Source organism: Pipra filicauda, unplaced genomic scaffold (assembly GCF_003945595.2).
Source record: "Pipra filicauda isolate LSUMZ 115617 unplaced genomic scaffold, ASM394559v2 scaffold87_size3191425_pilon, whole genome shotgun sequence".
NCBI classification, from domain to species: Eukaryota; Metazoa; Chordata; class Aves; order Passeriformes; family Pipridae; genus Pipra; species Pipra filicauda.
Window position 1 is genome coordinate 1,763,111 of NW_024105064.1, and position 23,234 is coordinate 1,786,344.

At 50.3% G+C, this 23,234-nt stretch overlaps 1 protein-coding gene across 3 annotated transcripts; it reads left to right on the top strand.

The window, feature by feature from the left end:
* The first annotated feature begins 958 nt into the window (after positions 1-958).
* PUSL1 (pseudouridine synthase like 1) lies at positions 959-23,227 on the top strand. Of its 3 annotated transcripts, XM_039390862.1 has the most exons (9): positions 998-1,067; positions 2,044-2,266; positions 2,727-2,784; positions 9,255-9,442; positions 15,555-15,704; positions 17,311-17,484; positions 19,932-19,986; positions 22,600-22,762; positions 23,092-23,227. In XM_039390862.1, the coding sequence occupies exons 3-9, from the start codon at positions 2,734-2,736 to the stop codon at positions 23,121-23,123; spliced, it is 813 nt and encodes a 270-aa protein (XP_039246796.1). In that variant the 5' UTR covers positions 998-1,067; positions 2,044-2,266; positions 2,727-2,733; the 3' UTR covers positions 23,124-23,227. The 3 variants fall into 3 exon arrangements, with proteins under 3 accessions (XP_027584397.1, XP_039246795.1, XP_039246796.1); XM_027728596.2 differs by lacking the exon at positions 2,044-2,266 and having other exon boundaries at positions 959-1,067; XM_039390861.1 differs by lacking the exon at positions 2,044-2,266 and having other exon boundaries at positions 959-1,067; positions 9,258-9,442.
* Positions 23,228-23,234: the final 7 nt, after the last annotated feature.

Sequence of the window (23,234 nt, forward strand, 5' to 3'; positions counted from 1 at the left end):
CCAGGCCAGGAGAAGGGGTAAGGTGATCTCCTGTGGCCTCATGGGGTTTCACAGGTCAAATCAATACAATTATTATTTTCTCTGGTCCAACTAAGCTGCAGGAGCTGAGGAGCAGCTGAGGTGAATCCCAGGGTTCCGGAGGGGTTTGCTCCCCGTGCTCACCACCCAGGTCACCTTCAGCCACTTGGGTTTCTCCAGGTAGAAGGAAAACCCTGTGAGGGTGAGGTGTTCCCACCAGCACATCCCCGGCCCCCATCAGCAGATCCCTGGTCTCTACCAGCCCATCCCTGCTCCCCGTCATTCCACCCCTGCTCCCCATCATTCCACCCCTGGTCCCCATCATTCCACCCCTGCTCCCCACTGGCCTGTCCCCAGTCCCGGTCCCTATCATCCCATCCCGTTCACCCCCCACCCATGCCGGTCCCCATGACCCCATGCCGGTCTCCATCACCCCACACCGTTCCCCATGACCCCATCCCAGTCCCCATGAGCCCATCCCGCTCTCCCCCTGCCCATGCCGGTCCCCATGACCCCATCCCGGTCCCCATCATCCCATCCCGGTCCCCATCCACCTATCCGGCTCCCCATGAGCCCATCCCGCTCCCTATCCTCCCATGACGGTCCCCATGACCCCATCCCGCTCCCTCCCGTCCATCCCGCTCCCTATCCTCCCATCCCGCTCCCCATCCTCCCATCCCGCTCCTCCCCGCCCACCCCGGTCCCCATAAGCCGCTCCCCATCATCCCATCCTGCTCCCCATGAGCCCATCCCGTTCCCTCCCGCCCATCCCGGTCCCCATTCTCCCATCCCGGTCCCCATTCTCCCATCCCGGTCCCCGTCATCCCACCCCGGTCCCCATCCTCCCATTCCAGCCCCATCCTCCCACCCCGGTCCCCGCGGCCCCCCCGGCGCGGGCGGCGGCGGAAGCGGCGGTGCCGAGCGGGGGAAGGGGCGGTGCTGCCCGGCCGGTGGGTGCCGGGGTGGGTCCCGGGGTGCCCCCCGGCAGAGATGGGCTGTGCCCCGGCCCGGTACCTGGTGTTCTTTCAGTACTTTGGCACCAGGTACAGGTACGTGCCCAGGTGCCCCCGCGGAGAGAGCGGCAGAGACCGGGGCGGCACTGGGAGAGCTGGGCAGGGATGGGGAGAGCGGAGTTTGGGGAGAGCGGAGTTTGGGGAGAGCGGAGTTTGGGGAGAGCGGAGTTTGGGGAGAGCGGAGTTTGGGGAGGGCAGAATTTGGGGAGAGCGGAGTTTGGGGAGAGCGGAGTTTGGGGAGGGCAGAATTTGGGGAGAGCGGAGTTTGGGGAGAGCGGAGTTTGGGGAGAGCGGAGTTTGGGGAGAGCGGAGTTTGGGGAGAGCGGAGTTTGGGGAGAGCAAAGTTTAGGGAGGGCAGAGTTTAGGGAGAGCAGGGTTTGGGGAGAGCAGGGTTTGGGGAGAGCAGGGTTTGGGGAGAGCAGGGTTTGGGGAGAGCAGGGTTTGGGGGGTTGATGGGTGAGAATAGCGTTCAGGTCTGGGATGGGGAGGGCGGAGTTTGGGGAGGAGAGAGTTTGGGAAGGGATGGGTGAGAGCAGAGTCTGGGGAGGGCACAGTTTGGAGAGGGCGGTGTTCAGGGGAGGGATGGGTGAGAGCAGAGTTTGGGGAGGGATGGATGGGAACAGTGTTTGGGGAGGGATGGGTGAGAGCAGAGTTTGGGGAGGGATGGATGGGAACAGTGTTTGGGGAGGGATGGATGGGAACAGTGTTTAGGGAGGGATGATCCCTTGCTGAGCAGGTGGGAGCACGAAGGGAGCTGGACTCTGCTTCCTGCTGTGCACAGAAGTGCGAGGGAGGGGGTGGTTCAGGCAGGAAAGGCATAAAATTAGCAAAGAGAAAAGGTCAAAGGAAAGAGAAGAAGGGAAACTTATCTCAGGCTGGGGAGGGAAGAGCAAGTTGCTGTTTTTCCTGCAGTGGTGCCTGACTGTTCTGCATTCAGGCAGTTCTCAGCATTCAGGTACCTGTGCTGCCCAGAGGTGCAGGTGAAGTGATGTGTGGGCTGTGATCCCTGCAGGCTGAGCTGGGATTTCCCCAGGCCTTAAACACCTCCCGTGTAGAGCTGTGCCTGTTCACATCTCAAAGTGTGTGGGAGAACTTGTGCAGCCCCAGCTCGTGGAACTGTTCCTGTCTTCGTGAGGATGTTACAGAACAACACCACCCTGTGCCAAACTCCACAGCTTGTTCCCAGTGTGTGGTCTGGGTCACTGTGGGCACTAAATTACTCTGAGGAGTTCCAGGTAGGGTGGGTTTAGCCTTGGGATGTCTCTCCCATCTCTTCAGTGGGAATGGCAGTGATTTCTGCAGCAGAGAGGGAAGCTCCTCACAAACTGCCTTCGTGGTCTTTTAGTCCCTCTATGGCCCTCACAGAAAAGCACCTGCAGTTGGCAACCGACTCCTGGCCCTGAAATAGTTTTATCTGCAAACTGGTGTCATTTGTCTGCCCTGTCTCCCAGCCAGCCTCCCTCTGAAGGGAGAGTTCAGAGGGTAATAATTTAAGGGTGATTTTAATTCCAGGCTCATTCCTTGCATGTAACCCCTGCATCAGTTTTCCTGCCCGTTCACGAGTTCTGTGGGAAGATCCAGGTGGTCCAAAAGCAAACAGACCCCCATGGGCTTCTGGATGTGTTGGTGAACTCTGTGTCAAGTCCTTGAGTGTTGACACATATCAATAACTGTTGTCTTTGTTTTGCTCTGCAGTGGGGTTATGGAGACTAAGAGGGATCAGGCACTGATTGGAGTCCAGAATTATTTGGAGGTAGGTCCTTGCTAATCACGTTGTCATTAGAATGAAGCTCCTGGGGTCACATTACTCAGCTCCAGATTTTATCAAGGGTAACTGTTATTTTGAGGCTGACACTCAATAAAACTACAATAAAACTCAATAAAACTACAGTGCTAAACACTGTAAAGTTCCAAACAGCCCAAGTGCTTTAGAAATGATGTCACTGTGGAGATTGTGATCCTGAAAAAGATGTGAACCCTTCGATGAGCCTTGAAATGGAGGCATCTGAGTGCAGAACTGTGATTGTGAGAGGCCCTGCTCAGGTGCTGAAGGTACCTAAGCATGTGAGGCTTCCTTAGGACTCATGGCTTTGCCTCCCCTTGCTCTTAAAACTGCCCCAATTCCAGTTCTAGTTCATGGCAAAATCCTTTATGGCTTTGGAAACTCCATGCAGTGTCCTCCTGGGAGAGGATGCCTCTGATGGATGTTTTCAGAACAAAGCACAGCAGGATGTCCATTGTTCCTTGCTGTTCCCATTCTTTTGGAGTTCTGATATGCCAGGGGAAAGAAGTTCTGATCCTGTTGTCGTGGTTGTTCCCTGTGCTGCTCCCAGGGATCCCCCAGAATACAAGAATGGCTTTCAGGACCCGAGTGAGCGTGCAAAATGTAGTAGAAAATGGGTCAAAGTAGGGTAAAAGCTCAGCACACCTGAGCATTGTAATCCAGTTGTAATTTAATTACAAGCTGCTGGTGAATCCCACGTTCTGGGGCAGGGCAGGAATCAAAAGGAAGCTGCATTATTTGTCTTGGAAGCATCGTGCAGTTCAAAATGAAGTGTGTGCATTTTTAGAAGATGAAGGGGTTGTTGAGGAGGTTCAGGCTGATTGCTGGGGGTCAGATCAGACCTGTGTGTTAACAGCCAAGCCTTTTGCACCTCATTTTTGGTCCCAAGTGCAGCAGTGTGCAGGTGGGGTGCCCACCAAGCTGGTTTGGGACAGTCTGTGCTCTGCCTTGGCTACAAGCCTGATGTTGTGAAGAGCAGAGTTGTTGAAGGGCTGGTCCAGAAGGACCTGCTGTCCCCCCCAGCCTCTCTCTGTGACCATTTCCACACCTCTGAGGGTGGGAGTTCCTGTGTGCCCTCCCTCCCCAGCCTGCAGGGGGAAAGTGTGAGGAATTAAGGTTTGAAGAAGAGTTCTCAGGGTGTATTTCTGTGCCTTCTTGCCTGAGACCGTTGCAGAGAAAGTGGATAAATATTGTGCAGGTCTTGAAAGAAGAGCCCAGAGGACTTTCCATCTCATTTATCTCATCCTCTGAGCCATCCAGTGCCTCAGCCCCAGGACTTTGGCTGAGCCCAGCAGTTGTTTTGCATTATCCCAGTAACTCTGTTTGAACAGGCAGATGGGCAGGGTGGGCTATTAGGGGAGAAAAGAAGAAGGGAAAAAAAGGAAAACATGAGCTTATTTGGTGTTGTCTTTTCACAGTATCAGCACTTTGCAGGCCAGTTCTGGGCTATGTGCTTTGCTTTCATGTGGTGGTATTGATGCTGGGCACTGCTGAGCAGGGCTGTGTCTATTGGAACCACATGGGAAGTCTCAAAGCAACTCTAATAGAAAACTTCTGGAGCCTGTAGGAATTTCTCTTCCTTCCTCCTTTTCTGTGCAGCCTTGAACTTCACTGCTTTCCAAAGCCAGGAAGGCAGCTGAAGGGAAGGGCAGAATTAAACCTGTAAGGAGGTTTAATTAATTTTATTGTATCCTAGAGATGTTCAGACATTTGTTTGCAGTTACAGGCAAGCAGAAACAACCTGTGAGCTGCACACCTTGTGTTTCAACAACTGCCTGGTTGAAAGGGTGGTTGGTGTGTGAGTGTGTGCTGGGGTAAAATTGCTGAGCAGAAGGTCTGTGTCTGTAAAATGCTGGATCACACAGGACACAGAAGCTTTTGCAGTCCTCAGTCCTGCTCTGTAACAGAGCCCTGGGACTGGCACGAGGAAGTGGAGACTTGTTTTAGCTCTGGGACAGATGTAGATGTTTGATGGAGCTTTTAATATCTCTTTGAGGGGGGGGTGAGCTTTGCAAGAAAACACTTTATTTCTTTCCTGGAGACAACATATTTATCTCGAAGCCCTTGGAAGCCCAAGTTGCTGGTGATGGGTCCAAAACAAATCCCAGAGCTTGTTTCCCCAGAGGAGGACGTTTTAGCCCTGTGACTTGGCTCCCTCCAGTTCTTTGTGGAAGCTTTTAAGATGCAGGAGTTCATGTTCTAGTCTCAGCTCTCACAAATATCCCTGTTATAAAGGGAGGACCCTTGTTATAATATATATATATTATATATATATATATCCCTGTTATAAATGTAGCACCTTTTGCCAGGGTCAGTGGCTGTTTGTGGCAAACACCTCGTGGCATCCACAGATTCACCTTCCCTCTGGTGTCTGGTTGGTACCATCTCTCCTGAGTGTGCTCCTTCCCATTGTGCTGGTGGATGCTGCCCAAAGCTAATCTTCCCCCCACAAAGCTCTTTTTTTGGCCAGCAGCCTTGTGCCAAGGCCAGGATATTATTCCTCATGAAAGGAAAAGGGAGGAGGAGAGGGGAGAAGGAACATACACCAGCTCCTTACTATGCAAGGCAGCTTTGCTACAACCTCCTGCCCTCCCCTCTTCCCAACCCCCTGAAAAAAAAAAAAAGAGGAAGAAAGAAAGGAAAACAGACCAAGAGAACTGTCATCTTCAACCTCTGTTTTGATAATAATTTCAGTGACGTAGGAGATTGCTTTGGAAACCTTTTTTTTTTTTCCCAGCAGAATCCACATTCTCAGCTTTCCCTTCAACTTTTATCTATCCCACTCCAAACAGGTGAGATTTTTAATTGGTTTCAGTTGACAGAGCACCCAGGGAGAGTCAGGGAGGCTGGGATGACTTGCAACCAGAAGCTTGCACGTTTATTATTTATTAGAACATTGTCATTTATAAATCCTGGCAAAGGCAGTGCAGCACCCCCCATGTGTCTGTGCTGCTGAGGCCACTGCACAGGATGAAACCAGGAGCAATCCAGCTGCTGGGAGAGAGAGAGAAACAGGCACTTATTTTTCCAAGACATTCCTAATGCCTGCAGAGGTGGATGATTGAGTATCTCCAGGATTTTTCTTTTTTAATTTAGGCTTCAGGGAGAGAAGGGGATGAACTTTTGCTTCCCCACCATAGAGGGTGTACATTAGTGGGGCTGCTCTTCCTCTTGCCTCTCTTGTGCAGAGTGAGAAGAGAACTGAGCTGGGAGTAACAGCAGCAATTTGGAAGGTGGATCCCCATCACTCTGGCACACAGCAGTGGAAATTTCAGCAGAATTCAAAATATGGAAGTGCTTAATGAATGAAAGCTGTTAGCAGGACAGCCCTGCTAAGTGCAAGTAATACTTTCCCCTGCATCACTGGCACAGCAGGGGGATAAACTTGCACCCTGGGATGCTCCAGGAATGTGGTTGTCTGGAAAGACTCTGGGAGTGAAGGTTAAATGCAAATGGGTGAGATGTGGCTCAGGGAAAGGCCTCCAGCAGGCACCAAGCCAAGGTTTTGGTGTTTGTGGCACCTGCTAAAGAGAATATTTGCATGTTCTGTGGCTTTAAAGAAGGGAGCAGAGACCTGTGAACCCTGAGCACAGGGAGGACAACCCAGCCCCTTCATTCCTCTGTCTTCTTTATTTCCTTTGAGCTGGGTGCTTAACTCCTGCTTCAGTTCCCCCCCAGGAATCCCCAGAGGATGTCAGACAGGAGGGGGATCTGGATTAACAGCACTGAAGCCTTTTGGGTTCCTCACACGAAAGACCTGCTTCTTTTAGGGGCCTGTTTGTACTGAAAGGGCAGGAAAAACTGGTCCTTATCCAAGCAATTACTCCATGTAAATAATGCACCTTTTTTGAAATGCAGTGTGGGGGATAATAACAGATCAAATTCCACAGGAAGCAGGGCAGGAAACCTTCAGCTGCCTATGGGATCCAAGGACTTTGGATGGCACAGGTAGGAGACATTTGCATAGGTGAAGGGTCACTTCTTAGTTGCCTGCAAAGGAGTTCAGCAGTTCAGGAATTCTCTCTTTAAGGAGGTTGCATCCCAGCCTAATTAAATGAAATATTAAAATTGAAACTGGAGGCAGCAGTTGGTGGGATATGATCAGCTGTGTGCCTGCTGGGCTGGGGGAGGGATCCACACACAAAGATTTCAGCTTCACAAGCTGTGGTGGTGGTCACAGCCCTCCTGGGATGCTCAGGGACGTGGTGCTGGACAAGGGCAGCTGTGAAAATCCCTCTGGTTGAAGGTGTCCTTCAGTGCTGGCCCCTCTGTGGGTTTGGGGGCTGACCTGGGCAGGGCAAAGAACCAGCTCTGGCTCAGGGTCTGCAATCCCTTCTCCCTCTCCAGCCTGATTTCCAGCAGTGCTCAGCTCCTGGCAGAGGAGGAGACATCCAGTGTTCTCATTATCCAGCCTGAAATGGGATGCAGTGTGGGATCCAAAGCACTGCTGCATCCAAACTTCTGCAAGCCTGTAGCAAAAAAAAAAAAAAAAAAGAGGATGTTTTCCATGTTCTCTCCTGTTCTCTCTCTTTCAACTCTTGTTTCCACTGGCTGGTTTTTGTCTGATGAGAAAGGAGGGGGAGAAGAGGGTGGAGGAAGGGAGGAGCCTGTGACACCCAAACATCTCAGAAACTTTGCTCTTAAAATCAGCTCCTGCTTTAAGACAAATTGCTGAGGCACAAGCCAAGGTCTGCTCCAGAAAACTATTTCATTTCTGTCTGCTTCTCTCTGCTTAAGGGTGATAAATAAAGATTTTTCATTGTTAATTGTAGCCACATGTGAACTCCAAACAGAAGGATTAGGAAGGGGAAAAATCAGTTTTGTTCTGTTTCCCAGGCCTCCCCCTGCAGCTTGGGGACATTTTTCTTCCTGCCTTCCTCTGTGTTTTAACTGTACATTTCTGAGAGCCCAGAATCCTGAACTGCTCAAATTGGAGTCTGGAAGGTGTTTGTGAGTCAGCAGTTCAAAACTTTTTCTGGCTCTTGTACCAAATTAAAATCTAATAAAGACCACCGCTGGCTTCGCTGCTCAGGAGTGGGGATGGGAAAGGGAAGGAAATTTCTAGTCATCCTTCTGGTTTTCTGCCTTCTTTTGTGGGTTTTCAGTCTTTCAAAAACGCTTCACTTATTGCCTGTAACAATTTTCACTGGATTTTCTGTCTCAGGGCCTGCCCTCATCTCTTCTTGCATCTCTTCTCCTCGCTCTTGTTTGAGTGTGAATCTTGATTAAAAGACACCTTATTAGTGACTCATTTAGCAGGGGTTTATTTACTTACCCAGCAGGAACCTTTAGTTAATTCCCCCAGTTGTTTTTCCAGTCAGTGGGCAGAAGGGAAAGGCAGAATAAAAAAGGGGATAAAAACCAGCTGCGTGGAGAGGAACAGCTGGGAAAGGGAAACAACAATCAGAGCCACAGGTGGATCCTCCAGCAAATCCCTGCCAAAATCCATAGGCAGGACCTCGAGGATCTTTTTGCAGTGCATTTTGCTGACTAATTTTTAAAGGGCATCTCAGCTGCAGTGTGATTTTAGGGGGTTTGGGGCTCTAAGAAGCTTGAACTCGCTGATGCTGTAATTAAGTTTGTTGTTTTCTGCTTTAGCCCTGCTGTGCCAGAGGTCTTGGGGCGAGTGAGGCATCACCTGAATGTTAAGGCAGCTCTTGGCTCCTGAAGAAAACTACTCTTGAGGAATATTTAGGGAAAAATATGAGTAAAACCCATCCTGTTTGTGCTGTGGTTGGTTGTAGCTGCTGGGACAGCTCAGTGTCAGCTCCTCACTGCTGGTGGGTTTTGAGAGCTGTGTTCTTGATTCTTAGCTCTGTATATATAGATATTTCTCAGTGGGACCAATAAATGCATTCCCTCAGTGCTGTGCTGCCCCTGCTCTGGCTCCTGTGTTCTCCACAGCTCATGGAAGTGTGTTCTTCCCATTGTGGCTGGAAAAGAACTTCTGCCTGCAGCACCAACCCCAGCATTTTACACCATCCTGGCCTGCAGTGCAAGCAAAGGCTGCAGCCTGAGCTCCTTCAGACACCTTGGCTGGTGTCTTGGCTGGTTTCCATCCCTTTAAGGGCCTGGGTTTTCAAGGATGGTTGGTTTGAATAGTTGATCCTCTGTCTTGTTTCTCACTCACCCAACGACACAAGGCAAAGGACAGGGAGATGAGCGTTTTTACTTTTATTTTCTGCATGAAGGGAAGCTCATGTGGCATTTTGGGTGTTCTGTTTGAGGTGATTTCAGGGCACAAAGTGAAAAGCCACTGGTGCTGGGATGAGTCCCCCAAACAGGCCCCTCTCCATCACCTCCTTTGCCCTCGGTAACTCCAGATTCCTTCTCTGCCCGGGCAATAACACGTGCTGAGCAGGGAGGAGGATGGTTTTTTTTTCCCCAGCTGGCTCCAGGTGAGCCCAGTGCTGCTGACCCCCCCTCCTGTTGGCTTTCAGAAGGCAGCAGAGAGCCTCAAGGCCAGCGCTCCCATCAAGTTCCGCATCTCCAGCCGGACGGACACGGGGGTCCACGCGCTCTGCAACGCCGCCCACCTGGACATCCAGAGGGGCCCAGGGAAGCCCCATTTCAGTGAGGAACAGCTCCTCTCCAGCCTCAACAAGCACCTCAGGCCCGAGCCCATCCGGTGAGTCGCTGCCAAGTCCAAAATCTCTTCTTTTGCCTTTCTTGGGGAAGGGAGGAAATGCAGGGATGATCCCCCACCTTCACACACGGGGGGGATTTTCCCCTGGCCTGGGTTGGTAAATCACCCTCTTGCACGTGTGTTTTTACTACAATTACAATTAAAGTAGTTAATTAAAAAACCCCTCATGTTATTAATTATGTTAATTACAATTATTTTTAGCTCTATAATAATATATAATTAACAAAAACCATCAGAACACGAAGCGTGACAGCTTTCAGTTATTATTTCTTGCAGAGTTTCAGAGTGAGTTTACTCTGCCGGAGACTTAGGAAATAATCATGAAATCAACGTTTTCTGTTAGGAATGTGCATCAATTACAACATTAATTACTTCACACCTTGTGAGGGTTTCAAAAGGTGGATTGAATTTCACGTTCTTTGATTTTCTCCCCGAGTTGTTGTGTGTTCTCTGTCAGGTGTCACTTCTGGTTCTTCCCCAGACATGAAGAACTTTTAGCTTTTCGTGCTTAAAGTGCAAATTGAATGAAACAGTGGGATTTTTTAGCCTAAAAGCCAAATCTGTGCCGTGTCAAAGAATCAAGATATCATTTGCCAGCAGCTGCTTTGCTCAGCTCTGTTCTTTCCTGTGTTACTTTGTCTTATTTGCATAAGTAAAAACTCTTCAAGGCACAGGTGGAGAGGGTCAAAGCACTTCAGAGTGTTGTGCAAGAAGGGGGGTAGTTTATGGGAGGTGTTGAAGGGGGGTAGTTTATAGGAGGTGTTGAGGTGAGCAAAAGAATTTGGGCACAAGGTTGGTGATTACTCCAAGGCCTCAGGTTCCCCATTTCATGGGACTGTCACCCTCCTGGTGTCTGGTGACATGGACATAAAGGAAGATTATGGGAGCAAAGTCCCCATGGCAGAGCAAGGGCTCGGGACATGAAAGCACCCCCTGCCCACCCCAGGGAGGGGATTGTTGTGAGAACTGGGAGCTCCACTCCCCCTGCCTGCTCCACCCAGGCAGCTTTATTTCCTAATCTCTCCTTTGTGCTGCCCCAAATGCTGACAGAGCAAAGCCTGGGATTTGGGGCCTGACATCATTCTTGGTTTTGCAAGGGAGGATTCTGGTTCTCCAGGGCCACAAATCCAGCTCTGAATGGGCAGGTTGCTCAGATAGGTTGGGCTCTGAGGGAGGTGGGTGATGGTTTTGCCCTTTTCCCAGGAGGTTCTTTCATGGGTGCAAGTGCTGTGGAGTTCAGCAGCCCCTGGCACAGCTTCTCCAGACTCAGGGAGGGGCTGCAGGGATCACCTTTTGGTCCAGTGGCCCTTCCCAAGCCCATGTGCTGTGTGATGCAAGGTGGAGGGACTCTGCTGTGGCATGTCCAGAGGGCACAGTGACTCCAGGGAACAAATTCCAGCCTGTGCTGATGGTCATGGGTGTGTGTGTGTGACACTGGTGGCTTGGCACTTGCTGCTGTGGGAAGGTCTGTGGTGACTGGGCTCCCACTTGTGCACCTTCTGTAGGTCTGTGCCAAAGAGGAGTTTGGTGCCTGTAGCTCTCCTGGCCTCAGGATTGGGTTTCCCAGTGTCCTGCAGCATTTCTGGAGCTGTGTGTCAGTGATGCCTTGCATTGTTGGAATACAGTGGGGGACCTTCTCTCTTTGGGATCTCAGCTGGAGCAGGAGCTGCAGCAGCTGTCTCAGCCAGCTGCATTCTTTCACCTCTGAACGAGCACCAGGGGAGCCATCAGAGGGTGAAGGGGAAGAGGAAGTGAAATCCATGGAATCTGAGCTCAGGAAAGAGGGCAGGAAGGCACTGTGAGCGCCTTACATCTACAGACACATAGTTCCTGTTAGTGGCTGTTTGTTGTGGTGCTTTATCTGACCTTTTCCCCTGGTGTTTGCAGTTCCTCTGGCAGTCCCCAGACAGTTTTAGGAACAGCATAAGGCCACCCTGCCTTTTCCCTTTGATCCTGACTGTCCATGTTAGCTCAGGTGTTGCTGCCCCTCCATGAAACCCTCCTGTGCTGTGTCTGAGCAGGTGAGCTCAGCCTAAGGGTCGGGGTTAGATGGGGAGTTAGATGGCTCTTATGCTGCTTGAGCTCCATACAGAGTGTGGCTCAGGCTAGAAACCCATGATTGTCAGCCCCCAGAAACCCATCAGGGAATTTTTCCCTCCCCCTGCACCTTATTTGCAAAAAATGTGTTTTGGCAGTTTGGAGCGTTAAGGCAAAGGTTTCACAGGGGGCACCTGAAGGAAAAGCCAATCCTGTTTCCACTGCTCTTACCCCACAGCCCAGGGACAGCCACCCAGGAACAAGTCAGGTCCTGCACCCCAAAAACCTGAGGTGGAATATTAGCATGGTCATAAAGGACTGACAGCTGTGCACTTACAAATCCAGTTCCTCTGAAAGGAGCAGCTCAATTCCTCCTCAGTGAGAGGCCACGAGGCAAATCTCTCTCTCGAGCTGACTGGGAGTTCCTGTCCCTTGACAGCTTTCACCTTCCCTGACATATGTGCAAAGAGTCTGAAGCAGCTGCTCCGGGGTGGGGCTGGAGATGGTCTCTTTCCAGAATTAAAAATAATATTGTGAAATAGAATTTGACTTGTGCAGGGGTTTGGGGTTGTTAATTTTTGCTCAGACTGAAAACTAGGTCAGGCTCGGTGCTCCCTGTAAGTCAAAACCTTTCTGGATGTTTTAGCAGTAACAGGGAACGTGAAGTAGGTCATGGTTTTGGTTTCCTTCCTTAAAAGACTAGAGCAGTTTGGGAGCAAAACTCTCTGATTTTACAGCCAGGGAGTCTGTCTGTAATGATTAGTGTGTTCTGAGCATCCCCAGCCACTGAATCTCAGTCTCTCTTCCCTGAATTTGGGGCTGAATTTGCTCTCTTCCCTGAATTTGGGGCTGAATCTGCTCTCTTCCCTGAATTTGGGGCTGAATCTGCTCTCTTCCCTGAATTTGGGGCTGAATTTGCTCTCTTCCCTGAATTTGGGGCTGAATTTGCTCTCTTCCCTGAATTTGGGGCTGAATTTGCTCTCTTCCCTGAATTTGGGGCTGAATTTGCTCTCCTCCCTGAATTTGGGGCTGTAACTGCGAGAGATGTTGTTGAGCTTTAATGGAATAAGTTGTCCTAGAGAGCTAAAAGTGCTGTTGTGACCCTGCTGGAAGTCACACAGACCCATAGTTATAGTTAGGCTTGTCCTAAGAGCAACCAGGATCGCTGCTGAAGAAGGTTTAAACCAGAGACCATCTCCAAAAGGAAGGAGCAGTGGGATCTCACAGGAGTTCTTTGTCTCACCCTGAGATCTGACAGCTTTCAGGAGGTGATACCTTCTGATAAATACACCCCAGCCCTGCTCAGCCAGCCTGAGTTAATCAGGAAGTTTTTCCTTCTCCCTGGGGCTCAACCTTTCCAAAATGGTTCTTCTGCTTCCCATTAAGGAACCGGTGCTGGGCATGAGCCCACGTGTGCTCAGCACCCACCCCCTCCCTCTGCAGATCCTGCTCTGCCAAGAAGAATTCTCTCCTCGTGCCCAAGAGAGAACTTCCAAACTTTCATGTGGTTTGCAAGCAGGGGGTGATGGAGAGAGGGATCTTTGTGAGAACACATTGTTGGTGGTGGAGCTTGGAAGGGAAACGAGATTCCAAGCGGGCTGACTGTTCCATCAGCCACAATAACCTCCTTTGTGGGGTGCTGGGTCTCCTCTGTGGACTGATCTGCCTTTTAAGCTTGCAAAACATATGGGAAAGGATCTTGTCCTCGAAGATCAGAGTGTGTTTCGGAGATGGGGTAATTTTAGGAGGACTTTGCTGTCTCTTAAATGCCAGGAGCAGACTCGCACCTCCTGTTTCTGGTTTGGTTTTGTAAGCACACAGTGAAAGTTGTCTGAGTGACAAGACAGATTCCTCCCACCTCCTGCAAATTGGCTTTGGGGTTCTGCTGTCAGAGGGGAGAGCAGGATGTGCTTCTGGGGGACTTCTTTGTCTAATACATTGTCATTTCCAGTTACATGTCTTTGGGCTTTTTTTTTTTCCCTTCGACCTCCTCTGAAATTCAGGCTCTGTTGGAAAGGTGAGGAATGCCATGAGTTTTTATTTACCATTATTTCAAAAAAAAAATGGGATCTGAACAGGGCCTGAAATTGTAGCTGCTGGAATATTCCTAGCTGGAAGGAATCTCTGGCAGCAATTGCATCTGGTTGGAGAGGCAGGAAAGGATGCCTGACTTGAAGAATTATGTGAGCATAAATAGGTTGCTCTGAAAGAATCACCCTAAAAGGATGGTTATTTAATAAAAATCACAAAAGTGTTAACAAGAGAAGCTCAGGATAGATGATATGCTTGTGGAGGCATGTAGGCAGAGGAAAATAAGTGTAATAATTTTATTATTGTGTTTAGAAGAGGCTGGAGGTCCTGGGTTCAGGCTCCACTGCAGGCCTGGAGGATGTAGTTTGCATTTCTCCTGATGGTTTACAGCAGTGAAGGAATCTCCTGGGCTTGTTATTGCAAATCTTTGTGGAGGCCTGTGGCTCAGCTTTAATTTCTTCTTCTGTGGTCTGAGCCTTTGCAGTGAAGGGCTGTGAGCCAGAGGCACTTGAGCTGGCAAAAATCCCCCAAGCACCAACCTTTTTAAAGTAAATAAATAGATTTGACTGTTACGTGCTCCCAAATGGTATCCTATTTTTTTTTTTTTTTGACCCTGTCTGGGTCCCTTCTCCTCCCTCTGCCAAATTCCAAAGGCAGAAGGACAAACAGCAGGAGAAAAAAACTACCCTCTAAGGAGAGGCATCTTGCAAAGGAACACCTGCAGGGAGGTGCTGCTGTGTCCCAGGGACTCTTTGCTCCCTGCAGAATGAGAAGGAGCCACTGCTCTGGGATGGGGGAGAGTCAAATCCAGCAAAAGCTGCTGGGATTACACTTTGGGGGAGGTGCAGAGACACAGGGAAGCTCTGTTTTCTCCCTTGCCAGGGGAGAAGGGAGTTTTTCTCTGACAGCCCCTGTGCCCTCCCTCCTGGCTGTGTGTGGTGGCATTGGCCTGGGGAAACACAATTCCTCCCTGCTGCTTAGGGAAGAAAAAAACCCTCCCTTATGGAAGAAAAAAAACTTCCCTTATGGAAGAAAAAAAACTTCCCTTATGGAAGGGAAGTTCAGCTGCCTGGAAAGCTCCTTCTTGAGTCAACTGCCTGGAGCCAGTGGGAGATGAGGAGACAAGTGCAGAAAAGGGCTTTGGGGATGTTCCTGTGAAGTGAGAGGGGTCATTCTGCTGCTTTCAGTCAGACTCCACCTCGGGGACGGGGGGATTCACCTTTACTTTCACTGCTGTGTCTTGGAGGGGGAGGTGGCAGGGGGGTGACCTACTTACAACTGTCTCCATCTGCTCTGAGCTGCCCTTGGGAGTGAGCACAGAGGTGTCTGTTGCTGTTGTTGTTTTTGGGGGGTCGTTCCCACTCAGTTTGGGCTCACAGGAGCAGGAGGGTGAGGTGTGGTGTAAGGTGTGCTCCTCACCTGGAGGTGCTGCCAGGAGCTCGTGTGTGCCCTCAGCCAGAGGTGAGGTGCAGTTTGATGGGCTGGGGGAGGTGTTTGGTTCCACTCTGCAAGCACAAATCACACTCTGTTGGCTGCCATTTCTCAACAGATCAGTCTCAGCCTCCTGTGATGGTGTGAGCGTCCCCAAAACATGTTGAGGGATGACCCAAAGTCAGTGTGTCTGATGCCAAAAGGCTCTTCTGCCTTCTTTTAGTTAAGAGATGCCTGTGGCAGCCTTCAGGTGCAAGTCCCTGGTCACTGGCTGTCAGGAAAATGAGATTTCACCAGGACTGCAGCGACAGGACAAGGGGGAGTGGGTTCAGAGGAGGTTACAGACAGTAGGTGTAGATTAGACATTAGGAAGAAATCCTTCCCTGTGAGGGTGGGCAGGCCCTGGCACAGGTTGCCCAGGGAAGCTGTGGCTGCCCCATCCCTGGAAGTGTCCAAGGCCAGGTTGGAGCAACCTGGGACAGTGGAAGGTGTCCCTGGGTGGAACTGGGTGATTTTTAAGTTCTCATCTATGTGGCGACCACACAAAAGCTTTTGAATTAATACCTGACCTTTCTGTCCATCTCTGTCCCTGCAGCATCCTGAGTGCCCACCGAGTGCCCAGCAGCTTCCACGCCCGCTTCTCTGCCCTGTCCAGGACCTACATTTACAGGCTGTTGCTGGGCTGTGCCCACCATTCCCAGGTGCCCGTGTTCGAGCGGGATCTGTGCTGGGCTCCTGCCGGAGGGTGAGTGTCTGCCGTGGAATATCCCACCTCAGAACACTCTGGGAAGAAAGGAAGAGTCCCGTGAGGAGCAGCTGAGGGAGCTGGGGGGGCTCAGCCTGGAGAAAAGGAGGCTCAGGGGGGACCTTCTTGCTCTCCACAATTCCCTGACAGGAGGGGGGAGCCGGGGGGGGTCGGGCTCTGCTCCCAGGGAACAAGGGATGGGATGAGAGGGAATGGCCTCGAGCTGTGCCAGGGGAGGGTCAGGTTGGATATTAGGTAAAAATTTCCTCATGGAAAGGGTGGTCAGACACTGGAAGGTTTGGAGTCCCAGGGAGGTTTGGAGTCCCCACCCCTGGAGGTGTCCAGGGAAGGGCTGGACATGGCACTCAGTGCTCTGGGCTGGGGAACAAGGTGGGGGTCTTGTTGGACTCGAGGGTCTGGGAGGGCTTTCCCAACCCAAATAATTCTATGATTCTGTGAAAGGCTTTTGGGGGCCAATTTCCACAGGTGAGACCTCGTTCCCTGTTTGTACTGCCAGGATTTCCACAGGGAAATGCCCCAGGTTGTGTTCCCTGAGCCCTGACCCCCCCAGCTCCTTTGGGTGTCCCTGTCACCTGAGCACTCCCAGCACTGCTGAGACACTCCCTGGCTCTGGGGAAGGGATTTTGTGTGTCCCTGCCCGTGGGAGGGATGAGCATTTCCTCAGCTGACCTTCCCAGTTTGCCCAGCCTGAAGGAGCAGGGCTCTGGTGTGATGCAGAGTGGCAGAAATGCTTCACCCAGCAGCTCCCAGAGTTTGAGGTGAGACTTTTTATGTGCAGCCCGAAAATTCTTTCATTATTTATTTTCCCCTATTTCTCTAAATCTCCTCTCTCATTCCCTGAGCGTTTGAGCAACCCCTCAGTGGCTCTGAGCAACCCTACAATAATAAATCAGGGTATCAGGCTCAGTGTTCACTTGTGTTCTTGCAGTAACCACCGAGTCATAACAAATCAATGCTTGTGTGTACACAGGGGAAGAAAAACAAATTCAGTGCCGTTAAAGAAAAATACAAAATCTGAGGGCATGATAAACAGTGGGTGAGGAAAAAAAAGCAAACAAAGCCCAGAAGATGATTTGTTATTGTTCCTTTAGTTTATGTTGTACTGAGATAAACACACGTTCAAGAAACCTGGAGTTTTCTTAGGCATTGTAGAAAACCAGGTTTGTAGCCAGTTGTGGTCTTTTCATCAGCACTATTATGGGGTAACAGTTGTGGGTAATGGGAAAAAATGTAATTCCAGCTGCCTTAGGAGAGGAATGAAGATGACATTGCCCTAACATTAAACTGCTGACTTTCCAACTGCTGTGGAAGGGAAAAATAAATAGGAAAGTGCAGAATTAGATGTTGTGTGCCTGTGCCTGCCAGCCCTCCAAGGCTGGGGCTTTGAATACCTTCAGAGCTCAGGTCATTTGGCATTTTGGTTTGTGGTTTGGGCCGTTGCAAGACAGACTCCATCAAAATGTTTCTGCGGTGCCACAGGGTGAAATCTGTGCCAAGTTTTGTGGATTCATTGGACTTTGACCCCCTCTAACATTCTGGTCCCACCTGATGCTCCTTTCCCTTGGCTGTGTGTGTTTAATTCCAGCCCCCTGAACGTCCCTGCCATGCAGGAGGCAGCGCAATTCCTGGTGGGAACCCACGACTTCAGCACCTTCCGCTCCCTCCACTCCGAGGCGGAATTCACGTCTCCGGTCAGGACCATCTTCCAGCTGGACATCCAGCCTTCAGCTGGCTTCCTAGCCCACCACTACGAGCACAGGTGAGAGCCCAGAGACCCACCAAAAGTCTTTTCTGAGCTGAAAAGCTGCTCCCAGCCCTGTTTTGGGGACTGATCCTGTGCCGGGGCTCTGCTGAGTGACACCTTGGAAAGGACCGTGTCTTTCCCTCTCCTCCCCAAAAACGTGGTGGTTTAAGCCACCACAAAAAAATCCATAATCCAGTTTCCAGGCTTCCCCCACCCCTTCCCACAATTTTATCTCAGCACTGAAGGGAAACTTTCAGGCAGACACCTCTGTAAAGGGAAGGGGAAGTACATACATTTATTATACATTTATTACTATACAAAATAAATACTGTACAACCTAAAGGCAACTATATATACAATATTACACACTTCTATCAGTCCCTCTGAGCCTCTCCCTCAGTCAGTCCAGGAAGAGCCCTTCAGGCTAATAGGTAAGCAGTCCTCAGGGAGAAAGATGAGCAGGAACAAGGGCAAGGGAAACTGGTCCAGTTGTTGTCCGTGAAAGGCTGGATGTTCTGAACTGGTGGCTGGAATCTGGCAGGGAGCAGTTCCTGTGAGGTGCTTCCAGCACTTTACACTCATTTTGGTTGCTAAAAACCAGCTCTGTACACTCATTTTGGTTGCTAAAAACCAGCTCTGCCAAGGGATTAGACTTCTTTTTTATTTCCCCCCCCTCCCCTGCTGCCGTCCTGGCTTTGCCTAAAGGCTGGAAATTTAGGGAAAAACCCACCCAACACCTGGGTGAGTGCTGTGGTTGTGCAGATCCACTCAGTTCACACCACCAACTCCTCCTGCCTTCCCAGGGGATGGTGCTGAAATCCAATATTCCTCAGTAATTACATAAACAACAGATAGTTGAGTATCAGGTTCTCTCAGGACCAGGTCTTGCAAGTATTGAAATGAAGTGGCTGAATGCATTCTCTCTCCAGCAGAAACTCAAGTTTTTTCCCAGAAAGATCATGGATATTCATCATCTGAACGTGACTTCTGCTTTCCTGCTGGCTTCTCTCACTGTTGTGTTTCAGCTTGAAAGCAAAATTTGTCTGTCTCAAATTCCATTTTTGTCCTTTAGGATGAGCCCTGGAAGTAGCAGAGTCCTGAGCTCACCTGAAAATAACCATTAAGAGTCTCTCAAGATCACCAAATGGACCTCAAATCCAGCCCTGCTATTGTCACTGGACTGATCTCTGAGATTTAAAACATATTTTATGTCTCCAATTTTAACGTAAAACACGGAAATTGCTGGTTTTTGCATAACTTGCTGCAGGAACCCATCCCACAGGAGGCCAAAAACAGCTCGAAAGGGAGAGAAAACAAACCCAAAAAGTGCTCTGCAAAGCATCAAACCAGCTCCTGATGGAATATTTTTGGTTTTGGTGACACATGCAGCCAAACTTGGGGTTTTACAGTGAGTCATTTTTGTAACGTGTCAATATTAATTGGTTTAATGAATGTTTAGGCTGAAAAAGGAATGGCTTTGAGGAGCATAATGGCATTTAACTCCCTTGGAATCCTTGGGCAGTGATAACCACGACCAGGAGCTTTCTGATTTGGAGACAAAAGCTGTGGGGTTTGGGTCTTTGTGATAGACTTAACACAGTCCAAAAGGAGTTAGAAAAATGCAAAAATGGTTTGGAAAAATGCAAAAAAGGTTGGAAAAATGCAAAAAATTAGTTAGAAAAATGCAAAAATAGTTAGAAAACAGCTTGTAAAAGGTTTAACAGGTGCCAGTGAAGTGTTGGAGTGGTTACCCTCAGGAGAGTTCTTATAGGGAATGTTGGTTGCTACCATAAAAATTCCTGGAAAAATGATGTTTGTATGAACACATTTGCTCCATCCATCCCCAAATATTCCCATTCCCGCTCTGGAAGTGTTTCCTTGTCTGCCACTGCCTGTTTTCCTGCTCCAACCAGATCCCTCAGGCCCATCTCCTGGCTCCTGACCCTTTCCAGTGGCACGTGGATGCCACGGTGGGCACTGCTGAGGGTTGGAATCCATCCTGCAATTCCTGGAAGCAGGAGCACGTGATTCCCTCAAACCACCTCTGAAGGAATGGTGGTTTTTTTTGCTATGACTGGTGGTTTCTCCCTTTCTCCAGGGAATATCCAGGCTGAATCCCTCAGCCCAGCAGTGCCTTGGCTGCTGCTCAGGTGCACCTCGGTTTGGGGTTGCCCTTTTCCCTTTTATTTGAGGGGTTCTGCTGAGGACAGGAAGGTTACACTTAAGGCAGCAGGAAGGTCATAAAACCAGGAATGTGCCAAGCAGGTAGGAATTGTTTCATCCCAGAAAACCTCTGTGTCTGAGCAGCCAAGGAGCAGCCTGGGCTTCCAAACGGGGGGCAGTGCAGCTGCCCCGCTGTCCTCATGTTCATCTTTGACATTTACTTCATCTGTGGGTGAAAGAACCGTTTGAAATGTGATTTTTGAATGCCTTTTTCTTTATTTTTATTTGGCTTTCTTTAGGGCTCTGGAGTTCTGGGAGGTGAAGATCAGGGGCAGGTCGTTTCTTTACCGACAGGTAGGTCTGGGGCCGTGTCCAGCAAACACTTTGTCTCCCAAGAACCAGAGTGTTGCTGCCTCTATAAATATGGATTGTTTTAGCAAAGTTCCACCCCTGTGTGGCTCCATCTCTTGCAGAGCTGCTGTTCCAGCTGTGTGACACTCACAGGGACCCTGGGGCAGCAGTGAGGTCAAGGATCTGTCCCCTTTGATCCATTGGAACCAGGATCTCTTTGGTTCGTGCCTAAAATGATTGTCCAGCCTCACAAACTCGTGTGGGAGGATGGAAGGTTTTGTTCTCCACAGTCCTTGTCCCTGCAGTGGGGTGGTAAAACCCAGCAGACATGTGTTCCTGCTCTGCTGGATGGCGCTGGGCCCGGCAAAGGCTGCCTGGAATTTTAGTCCCTGGCTTTGGAGCGTGAAGTGACTCTCAGTGGGAAGGCCTGACTTGGGCTCTGCAGCACAACTGCAGCATCTCTGCAGTTATTCCTTTGAAATAACTCCCCTGGGGGTTTGCTGGGATCCTCAGGGGAGACTCTCTCTTCCCAACTTCAGGCATCACCTCGTTAGGGAAGAGCTGCTCTCACTCTGCCTCTCCAGCCCTTGGTCACACTCTGGAGGCAGAGAACAGGCAGGAGAGGGCTTGTTGTTTTTTTGGAGGAGAGGGGGTGTTTTGTGGGAACAGCAAGCAGCTATTTTTTATCCTGTTTTGACAAACCCAGTTTGTTTTTTATCCTGTGCCAAGCAACAGCTCTGGGAGCTGTGGCAGGAGGTGTCTGGATGGGAGCAGGGGAAGAACAACAATGTGCTTGGGAAGGGCTTGAGACCCAGCAGGGATCTGCTCCTTCAGGTGCTCTGGTGACAAGGAGAAAATGCATCTGCTTCTGCCCTCCATCATAAAGAGGAGACCAGGCTGAGGTGAACCTCTGCTCTCACTCATATGGGGTCTATAAATACTGAAATCTGGATGGTTTCATTATTAAAAACCACCCCAAAACCTTTTTTTTTTTTATATATACTTTTTTTTTCTGAATGCCCTGCAGAAGAGGGGAGACACCAAACACGTGGCTGTTCAGGATGTGGACCATTAGTGTGTGGGGTTTTTTTTCCAGCTGACTCTTGAGTGTGGAGACATCACAACTGAAGTCGTGGCATGCAATGACCTCTAGTGAGGGTGGATAAAATAACAGATGTGGAGGATCCTGCAGGCAGGCTCTGGGCACTCCAAGATCAGAGCACACAAGGAGAGCCAGCACTTGCCTCTGGATAAATATCTCTTGGCTTGTTGGACCTTCCTCCTTACCAGGGATAAACATGACCTTAGTGGGGTTTGGTTTATTCTTTAGTAAATGCCAGTGGATCAGAAACTCCGAGCAGTGATTCATCCCAGCACTGCAGGGAAGGGTTTGGAGAGCTCTGAAAGGGCATCCAGGGAATGAGTGTTTGTTTAGTCCAAATAACTGATGTTTGTAGCCACCACACAGGGAGAATTAAGGATGGAGAATTAGGGATGGAGAATTAGAGATGGAGAATCAGGAGGATGGAGAATTAGGGGTGGAGAACTATGGATGGAGAACCAGGGATGGAGAATTAGGGGTGGAGAACCAGGGATGGAGAGGCAGCATTTGGTGTGCAGGTGGCATTGGCAGCTCCAAATCTTGGCCCTCCTGGGGATACAGGAGGAGTTTTCTCAGCCAGGAGGATGCTGAGGTGTGAGGGCTGTTTGTGCAGGAGGTGAGCACTGAGGTGTGAAATCTCTGCCAGCCCACCAGGTCTGGAATTGCTGGGTGTGGAGGGAGGGAAGGGAAGCTGTGACAAGCAGAGGTGTGTGAAATACCAGTTTGCTGGTGGGATGTCCTATTTGGGTGATATTTTTTTTTTTCCTCCTCCCTCTTTTCTGGCTTTCTGAGAGAGAAACAAAGTCCCTGCATAATCCTCCACCTGAAAAGTGTTGCTTGTGTGTTGAAACCTGTGAGCTCAGCTCCCCACCAGGCACGTGAGGTTCCTGCCACAGACCCTGTGTGGGGGCTGCTGTTGTTTCTGGAGCTGAAAGCAGCCCCTGCTCAGCTCCCTTCCCACGTGTGAGGAGAGCAAAGCCTTGCTCCAAGGCACTGCTGTGGGGCTGGAGATCCTTGTGTTGCAGGTCTTTAGTGAATGTCTTTAGTTGCAGGGAAGGACTTAAAAGAAATGGGGTGATTTTACTGGTTCTTTTGCCTTCCCCACCACCCAGCTTTGGGCACTGAGAAGGTTCCACTGCACGTTGCAGGCAGGCTGAGTGTGTCACCCAACCCAGGCAGCCCCTGCCATCCCTGCTAAAAGGGGAAAGAACAGCTTTTCTTGCAGATTTTGGGGTTGCTGTGGCTGCTGGGGAGAGCTCAGGGACTCTTAAGGGGTGATGAACTTTCTGAAGAGGTAAAGTGAGCACTGGAAGTGCTCTCTGGGGGGGGATTATGTGATGCCAAAGGTACACAAGGGGCAGCCAGGGCTGGCTTGGACCCTGATGGATGAGCCTGGGTGGGCTGTGACTTGAGGTACTTCAGTGCAACCTAAAACAAGGGTCTGGACAGAAGTTCCTCATCTGCTTTGGAGTTTCTCCAGGGCAGCTTCTGAGCCGTGGCCTCTGTTTTCCCAGGTCAGGAGGATGGTGGGGGCTCTGGTTGCAGTTGGCATGGGGAGGTTGGCACCTCATCACGTGAAGGAGCTGCTGGAGGTCAAAGATGCCCTGGCTTTTCCTCCCAATATCATGGCCCCGGCCTCGGGGCTCTTCCTGAAATCCGTGGAATACAACGAGGCAGGTGGGTGGATGCTGGGAATGGCTTTGGTTTTGGGGGGAGTCAGGCCTCTGTGGGCACCCACCCAGCATGGTTTGGGTTGGAAGGGACCTTGAAGATCATCTCGTGAAGGTCCCAGGGAGGGTGTCAGACACAGAGGGGTTCCCAGCAGCTGATGTGGAAAAACAAGTGTGTTTTTCACTTGCAGATTTCCCCCTCTTCCTTGTCCCCCTCCTTCCCTCCCAGAGCCCGGGGGGAAGTGCAGAGCACAAATTTTAAGTGCTTTCAGGTGGTTTCTCTGCCATCTTTCCCCCTAAGTCAATGTTTCCTTTTTTTTCCCTCTCTCCCCTCAGATTTGGACGTGACAGCGGCCCCGGGAGGATGAATAGAGCCCTGTGGGCTGAGCTGTGTGTGAAAGGACTGCTGTGGCTGTGGGATGGAGCCTGGCCAGGGGACACAGCCTTGTCTCAATAAAAACCATTGACTGTGGCTGGAG

Bases quoted from the DNA above. Each gene is read 5' to 3' on its own strand.
- PUSL1 (XM_027728596.2), top strand. From the start codon at position 1,009: ATGGGCTGTGCCCCGGCCCGGTACCTGGTGTTCTTTCAGTACTTTGGC. The intron at 15,705-17,310 runs GTGAGTGTCTGC...GTTTAATTCCAG, and splicing joins TGCTGGGCTCCTGCCGGAGG to CCCCCTGAACGTCCCTGCCA. The intron at 22,763-23,091 runs GTGGGTGGATGC...CTCTCCCCTCAG, and splicing joins CGTGGAATACAACGAGGCAG to ATTTGGACGTGACAGCGGCC.